General features: G+C 43.1%; 1 protein-coding gene across 3 annotated transcripts in view; it reads right to left on the reverse strand.

Annotated features, from left to right (window-relative positions):
- Positions 1 to 2,207: 2,207 nt before the first annotated feature.
- The window catches only part of adam19b (ADAM metallopeptidase domain 19b), a 134,619-nt gene continuing 115,422 nt past the window's right edge, over positions 2,208 to 21,404 (reverse strand). For all 3 annotated transcript variants that reach the window (XM_052014409.1, XM_052014408.1, XM_052014410.1), the window contains 5 exons: positions 18,202 to 18,349; positions 17,160 to 17,310; positions 14,890 to 15,150; positions 10,166 to 10,290; positions 2,208 to 7,718 (listed from right to left, as the gene is read on the reverse strand). In XM_052014409.1, coding sequence (XP_051870369.1) covers positions 7,703 to 7,718; positions 10,166 to 10,290; positions 14,890 to 15,150; positions 17,160 to 17,310; positions 18,202 to 18,349 — 701 coding nt within the window. In that variant the 3' untranslated portion in view covers positions 2,208 to 7,702. The remainder of the gene's footprint in view (positions 7,719 to 10,165; positions 10,291 to 14,889; positions 15,151 to 17,159; positions 17,311 to 18,201; positions 18,350 to 21,404) is intronic.

Below are 21,404 nucleotides of genomic sequence, written 5' to 3' on the forward strand. Positions count from 1 at the left end.
GAAACAGTAAGGATTGATAGGAAACACAGAGGCACAAGAGACTACAGATGCTGGAACCGGCAGCAAAAAACAAACTGTTGGAGGAACTCAGTGGGTTTAGCAGCCAACCTCACAGATGTGGCAGAATATATTGCGTCTTGTTCAATATCTGAAAGTGTTTTTCTCTCATCTATTACTCATGGCGAAGCAGCTTGGGAATTTAACAGGGAAAGATACAGAATAGTCCCCAAGAAATGGCACTGATGAAATGTAAAGAAGTGGTCACTAGTGCACTGGTTCCTTGGTATTATATTCTTGAGGAAGAGATAACTTTACAATGTGATGTAACATAATCCAGACTTGGAGTAACAACAATGCAGAGTGGACAACCAGTTGCCAATGCATCAAGGACATTAACGGTGAGGTATGCACAGATCAGATAGAAGCTCAAGGCAAATGATTTTGCTTGAGGCAGATTTGAACTGCATATCTCTGAACTGGACATAGTGAATGCTGAAACAGATCATTGACATTGCAAATAATTGTTCCCAAACCATAAACATTGCACCTAAAAGACTTCAGAGAACACTACTGGGTGAACAGGAAAGGGAAGAATTTGGTGCTGGCAGATACACTGAGCAGAGGATACTTGCTGAAGGTTGGTATCCGCAATTTTACGAGTCCGGAAGGGATTGCTCACCATGAAGTCCTCCCAGCTCGAGATGCACATCGGGAATAGTTTCATCCTGCAGTGGAAGTGATCCATTTCTGGAGCAACTGGGAGTTGTTCATAGAGTTACAGAGTCACGAAGTATGGAAAAAGGCCCTTCAGACATTGGGTCTGTGCTGACAATCAAGCAGCCAGTTGCATTAATCCTACACTCATCCCATTTTATTCTTCTCACATCCCCCCCGGATTCTCCACTCACTACATACTAGGGGCAATTTACAGTGGCCAATTAGCCTACCGACCATGTCTTTGGGAGGTGAGAGGAAACGAGAGCAGAGGTTTTCAGGGATATAGGTGAAATGCAGGCAAAGGGGACTAGCTCAGGAAGACACATTGGTCGGCATGCTGTTTGCAAGCTGTGTAACTCTATGACACCTGAGGGAAACCCATGCAGTCACAGGGAGAATGTGCAGGTGTGATAGATATTCACTATCCAGAGTCAGGAGGCTTTTTACTAACCTCAGCTTTTTAAATACAGCAGAAGAAACTGTCTAATGTTCAAAATGTTTATTGTTAATCTTTAACTAGTACTATTTACCATATTATTCAAGAGAAGCAATACTGTCCAGGCTCAGGAGACCTATTGTTGACTTAACTGAGACTGCAACATAATCAGAAGAAACTACATTGTTTATGTTAACTTAATCAAAGGCTCCAGCCATCAGACCTGAACAATGCAGTTGTGAAAACACCACATGCAGATAAGGGCGTCACTAGATGACTGGCATAAAAACAAAATAAATATTAGAAGGCAGTAAGGGTAGGGAGGAGTTACAGAGATGAAGACATAGAGTCCACTCTTCAGCCTCAAGCAGAGAAGGATCTCTTTCCAGAGCCACCATTTTTGCAATGGACAACTTGTTCATCTGCAACACATTGGTATGTTTTCCTAGTTTACAAGAATTGTACTTGTGTTTGGAAATCCTTTGTTAAATTATAATCTCTGTTGGAATTATCCCTCAGAATAAATGTGCTGCATCTTAAATAAAATAACCGTGTTTGATCTGCTTTGTTAGCTGGAAGCATCTCCTCCTTGGTTGGGAAGGGGAACCCACCACTCAAAATAGCGATTATTGACAGCTAAACCCCTTCAGAAAAGAGACTGAAGTAGTTAAGTAACTTATTTTTTGAACTATAGGTTGACACAATATAATCTCTCTAAAGTGAGGGTACTGATAGACACCTATAAGACTTAACTCTTGGCTTAAGTTTAGGACTCTAGAATGGGTACACTCAATATCACCACACAGACAGCATGTTCAAGGTCAGGATTGACCTGGGTCGCCAGAGCTGTGAGACGACAGTGCTGCTAACAGCATCACTGTGACACCGTAGAGAGGCAAGGAGCCCCAGAATCAAGCCAGAGATGTTTCCATCCTTACTTTGATTTTCAAGATGAACGAACCAGACAAGAAAATTGCATTTCAAAGGACAAGTAATGGCACCAGCTGCACACATGGTAAGAACCAATCAGTCCAGGCAACACATGAGTTCCAGCACAGCATTAACTTTATTAAATTAATAAATAATGTGAAGGCACAAGTTATGGTGTTCAAGTACTTTCTTTGTTTTATCAGTTACACACAATTCAGAAGTAGCACATGTGGGTGAAACAAAAAAAATCCCAGGATTTGCTTAACACAACATGGAAGCCACATGTCATCTATAAACTGTTAAAACGAGATTTAATTCATCTCCCTGAAATTTAGGCCCACTTCTACGTAAACATTTGTTTTCATTATTGGATTAAAAATCCAAATGGAACAAGCAGAGGGCCAAAAATATGAATCAAAACCGTCACCCCAACTCCCTCTCCACAGCTCCTTTCCAATGAGGTAGTAGAGTCAGGCAATCAACGTCAGAGGTGCTCCTGAGATCTTGAAAGTTTCAAGGTTAGATCTGTCCATTAAAGTTTTATCTCCTCTATACTCGACACTTGCTGGGCTATGGTCTTATAAGTGAACATAATGAGCAAAGGTGAGAGATTTTTGCAGAAGGTCATCAGAACCATGTTGACTCAGCTCTGTTTCCAGCATCTGCACAGGCATATTCTCCCAGTGGGAAGCTCTGTATGATGATAGAGAGCAGGAGCCCCTTCCCCATCACCACCCCTCCTTCATTCCAATTACTGACCCAGACTATTTATTCTTCCTGCAACCAGCCAAGACCAATGGAGTAGCAGGAATTAAAGCCTAAGATGTTTGTGTTCATCAGGGAACTTATTCAGTGATGTATCCAGCAGTGTCAGTGGATTTGGAAATAATCAAGTAAATCCACTGGACTTCAACAACAAGTCTATATTTATGTAGCACCGTTAACTTAGCAAAAACACCAGAGTTTTTCCAAAGAAAATCTGACTCCGAGACACAAATGGTAACATGAGGAAAAGCTGCTGAAAGCTCAAAGATGTACATTTTAAGGAACAGTTTAAAGGAGGAGAGAAACATAGAGAGGGGTAGAGTTGCAGGGAGGGAATTCCATGCTTTAAGGTCTTGGGCAGCTGAAGGCACAGTTGCCAAAGATACAGTGAAGATGAAACAAAAAAAAATCAGGGATGGACGAGAGGCCAGAATTTGAGGACTAAAGAGATGTGAGAGATGATGGGCTAGAGGAGGTTACAAGGGTGGTGTTTGAGTGGGGTGGGTGAGGCAATGGAAGAATTAGAACATAGAATATAGAACAGTACAGCACAGGAACAGGTCCTTTTACCCACAATGTTGCGCTGAACTAATTAAGCCAACGATGCCTAATTAAACTAATCCCTTCTGTCTGCACATGGTCCATATCCCTCCAGTCTCTGCATAGTCATGTGCCTATCTAAGAGCCTCTTAGACACCTCTATCATATCTGTCTCCACCAACACCCGTGGCAGCACATTCCAGGCATCCACCGCTCTCGTTTAAAAAGAACTTGCCCCGCACATCTCCTTTGAATTTCCTCCTCTCACCGTAAATTCATGCTCTCTATTGTTAGACATTTTGACCCTGGGGAAAGATACCAGCTGTCTATCTATGCCTCTCATAATTTTATAAACTTCTATCAGCTCTCCCCTCAGCCTCTGCTGTTGCAGAAAAAACAACCCTAGTTTGTCCAACCTCTCCTTATAGCACCTACCCTCCAATCCAGGCAGCGCCCTGGTAAACCTTCTCTGCACCCTCTCCAAAGCCTCCACATCCTTCCTATAATGGGGGGGGGGGGGGGGCGAACCAGAATTGAATGCAATATTCCAAATGCAGCATAACTGGAATTTTATAAAGCTGCAACATAACTTACTTACTCTTGAACTCAATGCCTCGACTAATAAAGGCGAGCAGCCATATGCCTTCTTTACCATCCTATCAACTTGAGTGGCCAGATTCAGGGAGCCATGGACTTGGACCCCAAGATTTTGAAAGCAAAGATAAGAATTTTAAACATCTACTTCAGCAATTTTAGCAGACGGCTCGCAGAGCCAAAGATCTAGCCTTCTCCCTAATAAAGTTCACCTGAAAGGACCTGTTAAGGGCGGCATTGAAGTATTGGCCCTGACAGATCGGCCCAGTCTGTGGAGCCACAACGTCCTCCCTCAAGACATGAGAGTGCTGTTTTTGGGACAAGGCCTCAATAGACAATAGTTTGCAGGCACAGATGAACAGGGGAGAAAGTTGGTGAGAAAGAATACATTAAAGAGGATGCATTTTCCTAGATTTTTAGCACAGATTATTCAATATTTAGCAACATTATTCAATGTTGGTAATGAGGAGATATTTTGAGGTCAGAGAATCTGGGAGATTGGTTGTCCAGAATATCTCACAGCTTTTTATTGCAGAACACACTTAAGGTGTTTTCCATTGGTTTCAGAACCTTAGGCTGTTTAAATGCTGGGCTAGAGGGGAACTGAAACAACAAGGTCTTGGGTGAGAGGTGGAGCAGGGTGGAAGACAGGAGAGGTTGTGGAGGTAGGTGTGGGACGGATGGCAGATCACATGGTGAGAGAGGTTGCAACATTGGCTGGGACGAGGTGTCCAGTGATGGTTGTGTAGGGATGGGGTGGCAGCAGAAGGTCTGATGGTAAGGCAGTGGCTCAGATGATGGTGAGACTTTTCTATGGTGGTAATGGCAACTGACTGTGGTAGTCAGTAAAGTCCAATGGATCTGATGGTGGTTGAGGAAAAGTGGGTCCTTAGGTGGGAGAAGAACCTGCTCAGTAGAGGTGTCTAATGGTAGCTGGAGATTTAGAGGGTCAATGATAATGGGAGAGAGCACATAGCTCTCTATGGGAGGAAGGGGTGTAGCTGAACGGTCTGGAGGAAACATTTGTTCCTCCTGGCCTACAAGATGTAATTGCAATTACGTTACGAGACTTCTCTTTCTCACATTTTTCCAACCATTGGGTTTCCCGAGGCATGAGAAACTTGCCGCATAAATAAAAAGTACAATAGTCAGCACAAACCCATTATAACAAGTAACCCGTCTCCTTCAAACTTAACTGGGAAAGACCAAGTTCAAGGTTCTCTGGGTTCCTGTTTCAGATCTTTCTGAAACAATCTTTGATCTGACCCCACCTCACTAATTTTTCAGAGGTGAGAGCCCACCTTTTGTTTAGTTCCAGTGACTGTCATACAGCTTAGATTGAGTTATATGACAACTTGTATTTAAGCACCACAGCACAGGAGGTGGCTATTCAGTTCATCGTGCCTGCTAGCCCTCACAATTAGTTCCATTCTCTTGATCGTTCTTCGTAGGCTGCAAATTTCTTCTCTTCAAGTACTTCAAAAATTCCCTTTTGAAAGTTACTGTTGAATACTCTTCCACCACCTTTTTAAGCAGTGCATTCCAGATCATGATATCTATTGTACAAAAATGTTTTCTCATATCTCTTCTGCATGGTTTTGTCAATTGCCACTGGAAAAAAAACTTTCTACTTACTAATCTATAAGAACTGTTCATGATTTTGGGCACCTATTCCAAATCTCCCCTAACCTTCTCCAACATGAAGAGAATACACTCAGCTTCTCTCCACAGAACTGAAGCTTCTCTGCCTAAATGAAATCTCTTAACCCTGAAATTATTCTAATAGATCTTTTTGGCATCTTCTTTAAGGCCTCAACATCCACCCAAAAGTATTAACCCCAGAATTAAAAATAATCTTTGAACTGCCTACCAGTAACTATAAAGGTTCAGCATTAACATTCTTACTTTTGCACTGAATACATTGATTACAATAGCCAAGGATCCTATATAATGTTTGAAGAACCTTGTCAGCTTGTTCTGCCTAGATCCCCCAAGGTCAATTAATATCCACTTCAATGTTAATTCTATTTTCAAGATTTTTGATCTCTGCAGATTTTGTAATTATACCCTATACAGTAAAACTCCAATAATCCACTATCCAATTGTTTGGAAATCCCGACAGTTTGACAGCTGGTTCACAGGTCCTGATTCCCTTGCTCTCTCCAACACATTTCTGCCCCAGTTCCCATGCTCTCTCCAACACACCTGGTCCCCAGTTCCCAAGCCTCCAACACATGGGGGCCCTGGTTCCAATGTCCCCTCTGATACACCAGAGTCCCAGTGCCCCCACTCCCTTTAAACTCAGTGGAACCCTGTTTCTCACACTTTTTAAACCCATCTGGTTCACTGGAAAATCTATTATGCTACTGTACCGTATCTAAAATAAGGTGAATTAGAAGTATTAATTGGAATGACATCTATTCATCCGGAAAACCTGTCAGTCTGGCAACAGCAGAGTCCCGAACATTCCTGATTAATGGAGTTTTACTGTATATCCAAGAACAGTTCAATAGCGTACATTAAAAAAGCAATAGTCCTCATACTGACTCCTGGGGAATGCTTCTGTATGCTGCCCTTCAGTTTGGAAAGAGAAACACAATTAGTAACAATTACTCTCTGTAACCAGTTAATTTTGTGTCCATGCTGCTACTCTCTCACTGTGACTGGGCCTTCGTTTCACCAAGTCCTATACATCATATAGTCCTATAGGCATGCCTCCTGTATGCCTTTATATAGAAGGCATAAGGCAAATCTTATGCCTTCTGTCTGAACACATATGCATCAACCATACTGCCTTCATCACTGTTCCCTGATAATTCATCAACAACCTCAAGTTAATCAACCTGATTTTTGTTTAAGAAGTCCATGCTGATATTTAATAGCCCATAATATCCTAAGTGTGAATTACTTCTGTCTCAATTTATTGTCTCCAAAAATTTCCCATCTCTGAAGTTAACCTGACTGGTCTGTAGTTGATGGGCATTGTTCTCTATTCTTTTTCAACATTTTACAATCCACCAGAATGATGTCTTTATGAAAGTTCATTTAAACTTTGTTTCAAATCACTGGCAAGTGAAATATTCACTGCTGTTGTACGGCATTGATTTCATTCACAAGACGTCAGAGACAAGGCCAAAGGCAACAGTTTAGAATTAAAGCTGCAATTAGCCTTGGTTGTCAATAGGATAGGAGATTCATTCAAGGATTCCCACTCCTGAGTGTTGCCCACTGATCCCTGTTGGAGTGTGGCACTCGGTTGAATCAGTGGTGGACGTTGGGGCAGGAGCAGTTCCAATGTTGAACAGCTACCGATCCTCATGATTCTGGGCTGCTGCTGAAGAATGGCCATCGAGAATAAGGAATCAGAAGATGTTTGGCTGTCACTTGGTGATGGAGAGATCAATGCTTTCAACCCAGGAAGGGAAAGGCTGAATGACAAAAAAAAAGCGATCTTTTAAACTTCTAGGAAATGTTCCCACAAGATTAATTCAAACAAAAAAGACTTGAGATAGGTAGATTTGGGTTGCAATTTTGACCATGCATGTTGCAAGAATGGCTCCCCTATATTTACAGCTGCTTTGAACTGGATGTCACATTCACTGTTCTGCTGGTTTTGATACCATGAGATCCCAAGACAGCAGAGATCAGGATAGTGCAAGTGCTTCTTGAGGTGTTCCAGGAAGGTCTCTGCAAAAGCCAGACTTTGTTTCTTGGCACAGGCTATGGATGGTCCCTTCTGCAAAACATGGGGAGAAAGGCAGTTAATCTGGAGTTTGTCTAATACTAATGGATTTCCAAAACAAGTATAGAATAATTGATCCTGAAATTCCTTGGTGCCCCAAATCCATTTTCTCTGGTGGGGTGAACTCCAACCCCCTCAACCATCCTGGAGAAGGGGCTTACTTGCACAGCTCAGGTGGGCTGCTATCCCACTGCCGCCTGATCTGCCCCTCTAAGGTGGAGCAGCACCATGTTGTTTCAGCAGAGGAACCTCTGCTCCTATTTCACCTTACACTGGACAAAAAGAAAAAAAATACACTCTACCCCTTATAGTTGAGGCATTCTCCTGCTTCTGTTGTTACAATCTTTTGGATTTTTGTTGCAGATGTTTGACAGATTAAAAGTACAACATAACAGCTGCAGAAAACAATCTGAATACCAATGGGAATATGCCAAAGACTTTGTGCATTGAGACAGATGGAGTACAGATGTAGGACTGCAAAGCATAACTTAAAGGAACACAGGAGCTTGAGGAAGCCATTCAGCCCTTCGGTAATAAGATCAAGGCTGATGCATACCTCAGCTGCGTACCCCTATCCACCTATGTTCTGCATGGCTGGATATCCTTACTTAACAAAATTCTATCGATCTCAGCCTTTGAAGATCAATTGGCCCAGAATGTGACTTTTCAGAGTTAGGACATGGGTTTTGGGTGGGAGATGGTCAGGAGTCCATTGGAATAGTCAAGTCTACCTTCCACCAGACTGAAGGACAGCTTCTGTCCCGCTGTTATAAGACTATTTAGAACAGTACAGCACAGGAACAGGCCCTTCAGCCCACAATGTTGTGCCAAACTAATTAAACTAGCAATTAAATGCCTAACTATATTAATCCCTTTTGCTTACACAATGTTCATATCCCTCCATTCTCTGCACATTCATGGGCCTATCTAAAAGCCTCTTAAACACCTCTATCGTGCTTGCCTCCATAACCAACTCTGGCAGCGCATTCCAAGCACCCAACACTCTCTGTGTAAAAAATCTAACCCCGCACATCTCCTTTGAATTTACCCCCTCTCACCTTAAACGGAGGCCCTCTAGTATTAGACATTTTGACCCTGGGAAAAAGATACCAGCTGTCTACTCTATCTATGCCTCTCATAATCTTATATCAGATCTCCCCTCAGCCTCCGCTGCTGCAGAGAAAACAATCCTAGTTTGTCCAACCTCTCCTTAGAGCACATGCCCTCTAATCCAGGCAGCATCCTTGTAAACCTCTTCTGCACCCTCTCCAAAGCCTCCACATCTTTCCTATGATGGGGTGACTAGAACTGAATGTAGTACTCCAGCTGCAGCCTAACCAGAGTTTTACAAAGCTGCAATGTAACTTCCTGACTCTTGAACTCAGTGTCTCAACTAACAAAGGGAAGCATGCCATACACCTTCTTTACCACCCTGCCAACCTGTGCAGCCACTTTCAGCGAACTATGGACTTGGACCCCAACATCTCTCTGTACATCAAGACTGTTAATATTGCTTTATGTTAACATTGTTAATGGTCTTGCCATTAACAGTGTACTGTCCCTTTACATTTGATCTCCCAAAGTGCAACACAACACATTTAGCTGGATTAAACTCTATCTGCCATTTCTCTGCCCCTATCTGCAAATGACCTACATCCCAGGCTCTTGAACGGATTTCTCATATACTAAAGGTGAACTCTTGATCTCCCAATCTACCCCGCTGATTTGTGTACAAGTTCGCCCAGGTCCCTCTGAACACCAACACATATCATTGTCTCACCAGTTAAAGAATACTTAATGTTTCTATTTTTTTCTGCCAAAGTGATGACCTCACATTTTTACCACATCACATTCTATGTTCTTGTGCATTCACTTAACCTGTTCTACAATTCCATAAAGCTTTTCTACATCCTCTTTACAACTTGCACAGTCACCCAGCTTCATCTCATCAGCAGACTTGGATATATTACACTTAGTCCCCTCACCCAAATCACTGATATAAATTGTGAGCAGCTGTATTCCCAACACTAACCTCCTTTGGGACCCCATCTGTCACATTCTCCAAATCCGAAAATAACCTGTTTCTTTCTACTCTGTTTTTCCCATCAATTAACCAGCCATCAACCCACACCAGTGTACTCCCTCCAATCCCACGTGCCCTAATCTTGCCTAATCACTTCTCGGGTGGGGCGCCTTATCAAAACACCAAAAACCCACATTCGTTGGTTTTCCAAAATCTGTTCTGCTAGTTACAACCTCAAAAACCACAACCTGACAAACTCTATTTCCCTTTCATTAATCCACATCATCTCCCCTTAGTCTTGTTCTTACTTACTAATTGCCCTGTTACAACTTAATAATAGATTTCACAGTTTCCCTTATTACTGCCTCCTCATTCTGGTTTCAACCTTGCAGACAACACAAGGTTTAGTTGTACTTACTTGTATGGGCCAGTTTCAGAACCAACCCTGTTTTCCTGTGGTTTACCTCTGCTTGGTGGCAACAAAGGTCTCTTATTCATCTGGACACCAAGACTACTGCTGAGTGCTGCCTGGCCTTGTAAAACCTGTAACCAAAAACACAAAAGTCATTACTTTGAACATCTTATAATTAATTAATAATACATTTAATATTTGTTGCAATATTTGCTACTTAGGAGCTTTGGGAATGAGTTCTGTGTACCCATGTAATCCAAAAAGCTGAACTTTATTGTTTGGAGACATGAAAGACTGCAGATGTTGGAATCTGGACCAAAAAAGAAACAGGTGGAGGAACTTAGTAGGTCAGGCAGCATCTGTAGAGGGAGAGGGAACGGTTGATGTTTTGGGTTGATGCAGGTAAAGGAACACAGCATGTGTTTAATTTGTTTCTTCTTGACTGTCAATTAGCAGGATTAACGTCTTATTATGTTTGCTCTATCAAAACATAATCAAGTGTTAGTCTAAATATCACTAGAATGGCAAACCAGGTCCAGTACAGGAAAAGGGATGCTTATGTTTGGGGAACACAGTGGTGCAGCGAATAGATCTGCTGCCTCACAATCATGGTGACCCCGGTTCAATCTTCAGCCCTGGTGCTGTCTGTGTGAAGTTTGCACGTTCTCTCTGTGTCCACGTGAGTTTCCCCTGGAGACACTGGTTTCCTCCCACATCTCAAAGCCATGGGCTGGTAGGGTAATTGGCCACTATAAATTGTCCCTGGTATAAAGGTGGGAAGAGTTGGGGGGTGGGGGGGGGAAATTGATGGGAATAGGTTACAGGGAAAACTAGTGAGGGAATGGGATTGCTTTGCAAACCAGCATAGACTCAATGGGCCGAAATGGCCTCCTCGGTGTTGTAACTGGGAGAAAGTGTGGATATTTCTCTTTATAAAATAAGAGATCTAAACTGTTTTTAAGCCAGATATTAACTTGTCTTTTCCTTTTTAGTCATCTGCATTTTCAGTAATGTTTCTTTTGCTTTCGGAATTTAGCTTTTTTTGTCACAAGGTGGTGACTAGACTGATTGAGATGTGTGAGAGTGCAAAAAAACCAAATAAATTAGCACATTCTAGACTAAAACCTATTTATATTGGTAGCAGGAAATAAAAATACAAATATGGCACTGTGAATGATCACCAAAAGTGTCTGAAATTTAATGGCCACGTGCCAGATGTTTAAAAAAAAGAGGGATGGTGGTATTGTGTTGAGTTCTGACTTATAACACATTGAATTACTTATCTCACCGTTCCATCACAGGGGTGGTCAGACATGTCTCTGTCTCATTAACCAAGGCCATTCCCTCACAGAGATTGGCTTTGGCTAATGAGACAGAGACATGTCCTAGAGACATACAGCATAGAAACAGGCCCTTCGGCCCAACTCGTCCATGCTGACTATGTTGCTCAGCGAGCTAGTCCCATCTGCCACTTTTGGCCCATAGCCCTCTAAACCCCTCCCGTCCATGTACTTATTTAGATGGCTTTTAATTGTTGTTAAAGTGCCTGCCTCAACCACCATTTCTAGCAGCTTATTCCAAACATGCACCACCTTTTGCATGAAGAAGCTGCCCCTGATGTCCCTTTAAATCTCTCGCCTCTGATCTTAAACCTATGCCCCCTTGTTTTTAGCACCCTCTCCCTAGGAAAAAGGCTACGTGTTTTCACCCCGGCTATGCCCCTCAAGATCGTATATACCTCTATTAGGTTGCCCCTCAATCTCCTATGTTCAAGGGAATTGTCCGAGTCTACACAACCTCTCCTTGTAACTCAGGCCCCCAAGTCTAGGCAACATCCTAGTAAATCTTTTCTGCACTCTTTCTAGTTTAATAACATCTTTCCTATAAATAGGGTGACCAAAACTGTACACAGTACTCAAAGAGCAGCCTCACCAACGTCATATATAACTGCAACATAACTTCCCAAGTCTTATACCTAGCGTCCTGACTGATGAAAACCGGAGTGCCAAACACCTTCTTCACCACCCTATCTGCTTGTGATGCCGCTTTCAGCGAACTATGCACTTGCACTCCTAGGTCCCTCTGTTCCATAACACTCCCCAGGGCCCCATCATTCACTGTAGAAGTCCAACCCTGGTTTGATCTCCCAAAATGCAATACCTCACATTTATCTGGATTGAAAGCCATTTCTCATCCTGTAACTTTTCAAAACCTTCTACACTATCTATAACACCACCTATTTTACTATCATCTGCAAACTTACTAACCATGCCTTGTACATTCACATCCAAATCATTTATATAAATTACAAACAAAGGTTCCAGCACCAACCCCTGTGGCACACCACTAGACAAGAGCCTCACCTTCACCCTCTGCTTCCTACCACTAAGCCAATTATGAATCCAATCAGCTATCTCCCCCTGGATCCCATGCGATCTAACCTTCCAGACTAGCCTGCCATGAAGGACCTTGTCAAAGGCCTTGCTAAAGTCCATATAGACAACATCCACTGCCCTACCCTCATCTACCCTCTTGGTTACGTCCTCAAAGAGATTTGTTAGACACAACTTCCAATGCACAAAGCTATGCTGACTGTCCTGAATCAAACCCAGTTTCTCCAAATGTTGGTAGATCCTGTCCTTTAGAATCCCCTCCAGCAATTTACCCACCACTGATGTCAGACTCACTGGCCTGTAGTTTCCTGGCTTGTTTTTGCAACCTTTTTTAAACAATGGTACCACATTAGCCATTCTCCAGTCATCCGGAACCTCACCTGTGGCCAGAGATGAAGCAAAAATCTCTGCAAGGGCCTCCCACGAGGTCTAAGAATGCACCAGGTCAGATCCTAGGAATCTATCTACCTTAATGCACTTTGAGGCCTCCAGGACCTCCTCCTTGCTAATTTGTATGTGGTCCAAGATAACACCACTCATTTCCCCCATTTCGTTAGCATCCACAGTAAAAACTGAAGAGAAATATTCATTAAAAATCTTAACCATTTCCTTTGGTTCCACACACAGACAGCTGTGCTGATCTTTAAGGGGACCTATTCTCTCCCTAGCCACCCTTTCACTCTTAATTTACCTATAGAATCTCTTGGGATTTTGCCTCACCTTGCCTGTCAGGTCCTTCTCATATCCTCTTTTTGCCTTCCTAACTTCTCTCTTAGTGCATTCCTACACTTCTTGCAGTCATCAAGAGATTCACTAGTTCCCAATTGCTTATACGCATGTATGCCTCCCTCTTTTTCTCAACCAGAGCCTCAATATTTCTTATCAATCGGGGTTCCCGAAACCTGCCAGCCTTGCCCTTCATCTTAACAGGAACATGCAGGCCCTGAATGCTTGATGTCACACTTTTAAAGGCCTCCCACTTGGCAGATGCTCCTTTCCCTTCAAAAATCTCGCCCAATCAACCACTGCAAGATCCCGCCTAATGACTCCAAAATTTACTCTGCCCCAGAGTTCAGGACCTTAACCTGTGAACCGGTTGCATCCTTCTCCATAACTATTTAGAAATGAATTATGGTCATTGGACACAAAGTGCTCGCTGACAGACACTTCCATTACTTGTCCAACCACATTTCCCAGAAGGAGGTTCAGTATTGCACCCTCTCCAGTAGGTCCTTCTATATATTGACAAAGGAAGTTCTCTTGGACACATGTCACAAATTCCACTCCATCCAAGCCTTTTATTTATGGTAACTTGTTCTTTCTTTCTGTCTGTATCAGAATTGACCATTTCTGTTAATCATCCATGGGTGATTTAGGCTCAATTTTTCTCTCTCTATTGGTATAGTCTGATCTACTGGGCATGTCCCACAGCCTTGTTAAGCAACACATAACACAGACAATGTAGTATAATCTCCCTGTACCTGTCACATTAACTCTCTTGGTCCCGCCCTATCAGAGATATTCCCTTTGTTCCTCTCTCATCTTCTTTGCTACTGAAAACTAATTGTTTTCTCTCCTTCCCAGTTCTGACAAGCAGTCTTGGACCCAAAACATTAATTCTGCTCCTCTTTCCACAGATGTTGCCTGATCTGCTGAGTGTTTCCAACATTTCCGTTTTTTTTTCCCCATTTCCTCACAAAACCCTGGTTAGGTTTAACAACCAAACGGTCCAGTTTTTACATGAGGAATGTCCTTCACCTCGAGCATTTAAGCAGCTAGCAAGAGCTGCCAATTCTCTCCTCTTGCTTTCAGATCAATGCCCAAGGACTCAGACTGTTGAGTAAGCCTCAAACCTCCCCTCCTCTCACCTGTGTTCTGCTTTGGGCTGAGACAGAAAGTAAAAACGCTACTTCTTCAGCTGGATCAAGTAGGATCAGACCATTCGGCCCTTCAAACTTGTCCTACCATTCAGCTGGATCACAGCTGGCCAACTCCAATCCCTTGCCCACCAAATCCTTGAATCATGTTAGACATCTCGCTGCTCAATCATCCCTATACATGGAAATACAGGCATGGTCTGTCCTTATAACTTAACACCTCCAGTCCTGGATTCTATCTGACTGGCCACACTTTATATTTTTCCTCCTACCCTCCCCTGTCATTATCCAAGTTATGTATGAACCTCTTGACCAAACACTAGCAGTCTTATTCAGGACAAAATATGCTGGTAGTTAATGGCTTTGTACGAAAGACAGTTGGGATTGTTTTGCCTCTTTCACAACGTGCTCCATAGACTGATGCCCCTTGAAAACAGACCAAGAGCTACCAACTGTGTACCTTTGGAGTCCGAGGGAGAGGATCTGCTGGCAGAGGTCTGTTTGGAGGAGTTTGTTTTGAAGACTTAACATTAGCATCTTTTACAGTTCTTGGAGACTGCAATCCTGGTGTTCTAGGGCTAGGCATTTTATTATCCTGCTGGCTATTGCTGGATGGTGAGGTAAACTGAAGGGTTGGTAATAGTAAGACCGGACGCTGAGGATGAACAGAGTGAGGTAATCGTGGTTTTGGAGGCACCGCAGGACTCTGCTGTTGTCCAGTCTGGGGGGAGAAAAGAAATGAATGTGCTTGGTAAGATATTTATCTTTGTTTATCTCTCTAACCCTCTTCCCCCAGTAATCACCCAATACGTATTCCCCACCTACATTCTTTCACCCCATGCATAGACAAGGTGGTGAAGAAGGTATGTGGAACCTTGCTTTCATTGGATGAGATCATGAGTATAACATTGGGGGTATCATGTTACAACTGTATAGGATGTTGGTGAGTCCGCCCTGGAACACTGTGTGAAGTTCTGGTTGCCCAGCTATAGGAAGGATACGATTAAGCTGGAGAGAGGATGCAGGAAAGATTCATGTTGGCAGGACTGGAGGGCTTGAGTTATGAGGAGAGACTGGAATCTGAGACTGTTTTCCCTGGAGTGAAGGATACCGAGGCTTGACCTTATAGAGGTTTATAAAATCATGAAGGGCACAGATAAGGTGGATGGTCACAGTCTTTTTCCCAGGGTAGTTGAGTCTAAAACGAGAGGGCCTACATTTAAGGTGAGAAGGAAAAGATTTAAAGGAGACCTGAAGGCAAGTTTTTCATACAGTGTGTGGTGGGTATATGGAATAAGCTGCTAGAGGAAGAGGTAAAGGAGGGTACAATAACAATGTTTAAAAGATGTTTGGTCAGGTTCATGAATAGGAAGGGTTTGGAGGCGTATGGGTGAAATGCAGACAGATGGGAGTAGCTCAGGAAGGCAACTTGGTTGGCATGGACGAGTTAGGCTGAAAGGCCTGTTTCCATGCTGCATGACACTATAACACACACACACACACACTCTCTCCCTCTCTCTCTCCAACAACCTGATACTGGAGGTGTTGAGTGGAGTTGGAGATCAGGTAAGTTCCTTTGGCAACAGCTTTGCCCAAATGTCCGTTCTCAAAGGGTGAGTGAGCAGAATAAGACTGAGAATCACGGCTAGTAGAAGATGCTGGAGGTGTATGTAGAGTGCAGAGGAAGGGAATGCAAGGGGTAGTAAATACCTCCCTTTTCGTTGAAAGAGGAAGGTGATAGGACTATTATCACGTGAAGATTGTCATGTAAAATGCAGTCGAAATAACTTGATTGTGAGGGCTAGGATCCCAATATGTTTAAATTCACGATGGGAAGAAATAGCAAAGGCTTCAACTACAATTTACAGCCTTACTGTGGAAAGGAACACTGAGGCAATGGAGAGGAAAGTGATATATCTGGCTCACCCCTCCAGAGAAAACTGTAATTAGATGGGAAATTATAGGCCAGTTAGTCTTACTATAATTGTTGGTAGATTAAGTCTGTGATATGGGATGGAACTTTAGAGCAGCTGGAGAGAACAAGAGTTAAGCAGAGCCAATCAGCAAGAATTTCCAAGACAGGCTGTGTTTGATCAACATTGCAGAAACCTTTGAAGAGGCAGTAATGGAAAAGATGGGAAAGTGGCAACGTGGGCTGTGTGGATTTTCAAAAGAGCATTTGATGGAAGTGCCTTTGCCAAAGAGACAGGTGGAATTAAAGTGGTGCTTGAAAATGTATACTTCCCAGTATTGATTCAGCATGGTACAGCCACATCAGTGCCTGCACTCTGCCCTGGTGACTTCTGTGAAACTATTTCAGAGGCAGTACACAATATACTGATAGGATAACACACATAGCATTGCCAATGGAGGATGAATTTTTTGGCATATATTCTCTGATTTTCAGAGCCAGTCTCTGGAGGTTCTGATGCGTCTTCAGGCATACAGTATTCCTGGAAGAATCCCACATTCACAAAACACATCCCTTGACAGTTCAGCACATCTTGACAGTTCAGCACATCTCGACAGTTCAGCACATGCCAGGAGTAATGGCTGGTGTGGAGCATCCATCCACTCAATCCAAATTGTGGATTGAATCAAGGTCCTCCAGAGTAAAACAATGCAGCATCTCACTACCAGCCAACTCTGCCTATTGCACTATCAGTGGAGTTACCTTTATCTCTAAATATCCTGTTGTCTTTAAAAGCTGCATTTTTCTCTCGGCCTTACCTTTGTATCTTTGTTTCTGATTTGGAAGGTTGGGTTTGAGTGGCCGTTGTTTGTTTTCTGGTCCATATTATCAGCACTGGGAAAGGAAACCGCACTGCTCACATTCTGCTTCACGTATCGTTCGTAATCCTTCAGCATGCCAGAAATTCCACTGCAGTAAATGCAAATTAAAATTGCATGTGAGAAAGATTACAAGTCTGTTTTTATGTTTGTGCGATGGCTTGTACCAACGTGAGTGTGCACATATCATCACACTGTACTCTGTTTCCTTTCTTTACATTCCTTTTTACAATACAGACAACAATCTGGAAAAAATAGCTAATAAAGCCTCAAGACGATTTGAGATGCAGACTATTTTATGAAGTTTTTGCAACTATCGTCCCTTAATCTGCTTTATTGCTTTGGCTCATGCCTTCATCCCCGTTCTATTGACGTTGCTCCCAGGCAAGTCACAAGGAAATGCAAAGTCAGCCCAATTTTAATATCCTCCCCAATTTTCCCCAGCCTTTGTGGTCAGGTGGCTGGACTCCACACTGGACACCTCAGGCAATGGTACAATTTGATCCAATAGGATGCTCTGGGCAAGGGCTCAGACCGGGATCCCTCAAGGATTTATGAGAGAAGTCCAAAACAATTCACTAGTGCCAGGGTTTTTGAATTAAAAAAAACAAAGCAACCCAAGTGTAGTTAGAAGAGAAACAGAGGCAAGTATTCTCTTGCTATCCATGTAAAATGATATATTTTAAATTCCTTGCACCAAATGATGACATTTTGGCTCCCCATCCCCCCAGAATAACCTGGTGATGGGCAGATACAGAGTCCCAGGACCTTAGAACCCTCCTCCTGTATTTCACAGAAGCTGTGCTTGGGTCTAGCCTGGGCTGACCCTGGTTGAAATGCAGCACCAGCAAAAATAGGGGTATTATTAGCAGCATAAGAACAAGGCAGACATTGGGAGGAAAGGTGATCACCACATGTAGGTTGGGGAGAGGCAAAATTCTTCTGAAAACGCAAGATAAATTAGAAGTGAAGTTCTAATTACCAGAACTGCTTGGATTCAGGCCTTGAGTTCCTGATGCCCTGAGGACAGATGTTGTATCTCCGTCGGTAACAGTAATACAAAATGACTCCAATGCCACACAGAAACAGGATAATTGGCACCACAATTCCTACCACGATCAGGCCATTATCTGCAAAAACATATGCATTTTATCAAATGTATATAAGTTTACCCTTAAATTTACTCTCAATATCAGTTCTCAGATATGAACATCAATTAAAGTAAATTTATCCTTTGAGACACAAGAGTCTGCAGATCCTGGAATCTGGAGGAACAAACAATCTGCTGGAGGAACCCAGTGGGCCGAGCAGCATCTGTGGGGGGAAAGGAATTGCCGACTGATGCAAGGTTTTGACCTGAAACGTCGACTATTCGTTTCCTTCCACAGATGCTGCTTGACCCGCTGAGTTCCTCCAGCAGATTGTTTGTTTATCCTTTGAGAGTTGGACAGTCGGTTGTGAAACAAGTAGAACCAAGCAAGAGTAGGTGAGAAGAGCTGGGTTGTCTCACTGCTTCCAACCAGTCTACCTCTGGGAATTGGTTCAATTACTGCCCAGATTGATTGGATGAACATCTCTTCGGAATGCAAAGAATGTCAACCATGGCTCAGTGTGTGTTGGCCACACTACTGAGTCAGAAGGAGACGGATTCATACTAACACCGATGGCTCCTGCCACCCCAGATACTTGAATGCACAGTCCAGGTTGCTGCATCAATGCAGCACTGATGGAGTGCTATACAGCCACCTATAAGATTAGACATTAAACTGAGTACTCAGATGTTCGTTCAGGTGAGTGCGGAGTTCTCCTCAGTGCCTTGACCAATATTTCATATTCAATAACACTAAGCATAGAGTACATGAACATAATTATATTGATGTTTGTAAACCACTATCATATACTAACTGGCTGTCGATTTCCTAATTTATAGCACTGGTCACGTATCAAAAGTACTTTACTGGATGTACAATACCCTGCAACATGTTAAGGTCATGACAGGTACAAAATAAATGCAAGCTTTTCTTCTACCTTGTCATATGTCTTTTCTACATCAACAAACAACCTCAGCAGGTTGAGCAGCATCTAAAGGGGGAAAGGAATTGTCGACGCTTCGGGTCAAAACCCTGCATCAGGACTGACCCAGTTTTGACCCGAAACGTCGACAATTCCTTCACCCCCCCCCCACCCCCCACAGATGCTGCTCGACCCACTGAGTTCCTCCAGCAGATTGTTTGTTGCTCCAGATTCCAGAATCTGCAGTCTCTTGTGCCTCTTTTCTACATCAGGCTGGCAGTACTAAAGATACACATCGGGAGCTCAAAAACCGAGCTCTAATGCCTGGTAAAGCCAAGTGATAGATTCTGATTTCGGATATCACAAACATAGGAAAATTACTGTGCTCCTAGCTTCCAAACTAAGGCGGTTCCTCCTCTGTCATCTAACAAGAATCTATAATAAAGATGATTTTCCCCTCATGGATTGCAAATTAAAATTAAATTTTCTAGATGTGTTTACTCAGTCAACTCAGCAGAGACTAAGAATCAAACCTACTCTATCTAACCCAGTTTCAGTTGGAACAGTGACCTCACCAACAAGGCAGAGCCACTCATCTACTTCATCTTGGACTTCATATTTCCTTACAACATGGAAGGAGGCCACTTGGCCCATTGAGTCCACAGAGCAATCACATTGCCCCCATAATTTCCCCTAAAACCTGTTTTCCCAACATTCCTGTCAACTCCTCCCTTCTAGATTCAACCATTTATCTATACCCTAGGGGTAATTTACAGTGGGCAATTAACCTTCCTACCCACATGACTTTGGGATGTGGGAGGAAACTGAAACACCCAGGGGAAGCTCGTGGGGAGAATGCGCAGACTCCACACAGACAGCACTGCTCGGGAGCTGTGAGGCAGCAGCTCTACCAGCTGTGTCACCAGGACCAATGCCACTCCTCGCTACGTAGGGTGAGACAACACACTAATATCCTTCTGGGGAGGAAATCCACCATCCTTGCCTGGTCTGGTCCACGTGTGATTCCACACCCCATGGTTGGCTCTCAAGTGCCCTCTGAAATGGCTTTGCCAGCCTCTCAATTTAAGGGCAATTAAGGATGGGCAATAAATGCTGGCCTTGCCAGTGGTAACCAGATGCTGAAAAATGAATGAATAATAAAATAATTCTCTGGAGTGGGTCTTGAACCGTTTAACTTGGAAGCGAGAATGCTGCCAATTAAGGCAAAATAACAGGATTTGAATCTCTTCAGTCAAGAATAAGTTTGCCAGAATTTAACTCACTCTTAATACACCTATTGTGTCTTCAGAGGTTTCACAGAAGCCAATTTAATTCATCACTGCACTGTCTGGAACAAGTGCTATTAGGCACATCAGAACCAGCCAACAGAAGTCCCAAGATCGTCGGGCAGCTTGTGTACGGTGAGTTCTCAGGAGTACATGGGAGGTAGTGGAGTGTGAACAGGTTCACTGGTAGCCTTGTGGTAACCAGTAGATATGGCAAGGCAGAAAATGTGCACAGCTCCTCATTTAGATAACGGAGACTTTCTGTTATTCAATATGACTGGTCACCAGTTTGTTCCATGCAGGACGTTTCGGGTGAAGTATATAATTCTTGTTTTCACCTCCAGGTGGCACTGGTTTTACAATTCCAAAATGTAATGAGCAGCAATCTACTGCAGCCTTCTGCAATTAACCCTTCCTGCACACCAGTCCTGCTGCAGACAGCAGCCCTACTTAGACCAAGTTAGTCTCAGTGTGAAGGGTTAACCCACGGAAGATGAGGAATTTCTGCTTTCAGAGGGTTGTGAATCTTTATAATTATATCTTCTGTAGAAAACCATGGATGCTGAATCATTGAGTTAATTCAAGATTGAGACAGGACTTCTGAACGGGTTGGGGGATTTAATTGTGGGGATTGAGTAGGAAACTGGAGCTGAGGCTAAGATAATAGACCATGGTCTTATTGAATGACGGAGCTGACTCGAGATGTCACAATTCTGCTCCTGGCTCTTATGTTCTTTTAAGTGAAAGCACAAATACAACTGAGATCTTGAACTCTGGGTATTTTTTTTAAACGGGGCAGCAGGGATAACTGGTTCTGTGGAATCAGGCTATCGCAAACTCATCTCGCCGAGTTGACACAGGTGCGGAACAGATGCCACACAGAGCG

The sequence above is a fragment of the Pristis pectinata genome, chromosome 4 (genome assembly GCF_009764475.1).
Source record: "Pristis pectinata isolate sPriPec2 chromosome 4, sPriPec2.1.pri, whole genome shotgun sequence".
Classification (NCBI taxonomy): Eukaryota; Metazoa; Chordata; class Chondrichthyes; order Rhinopristiformes; family Pristidae; genus Pristis; species Pristis pectinata.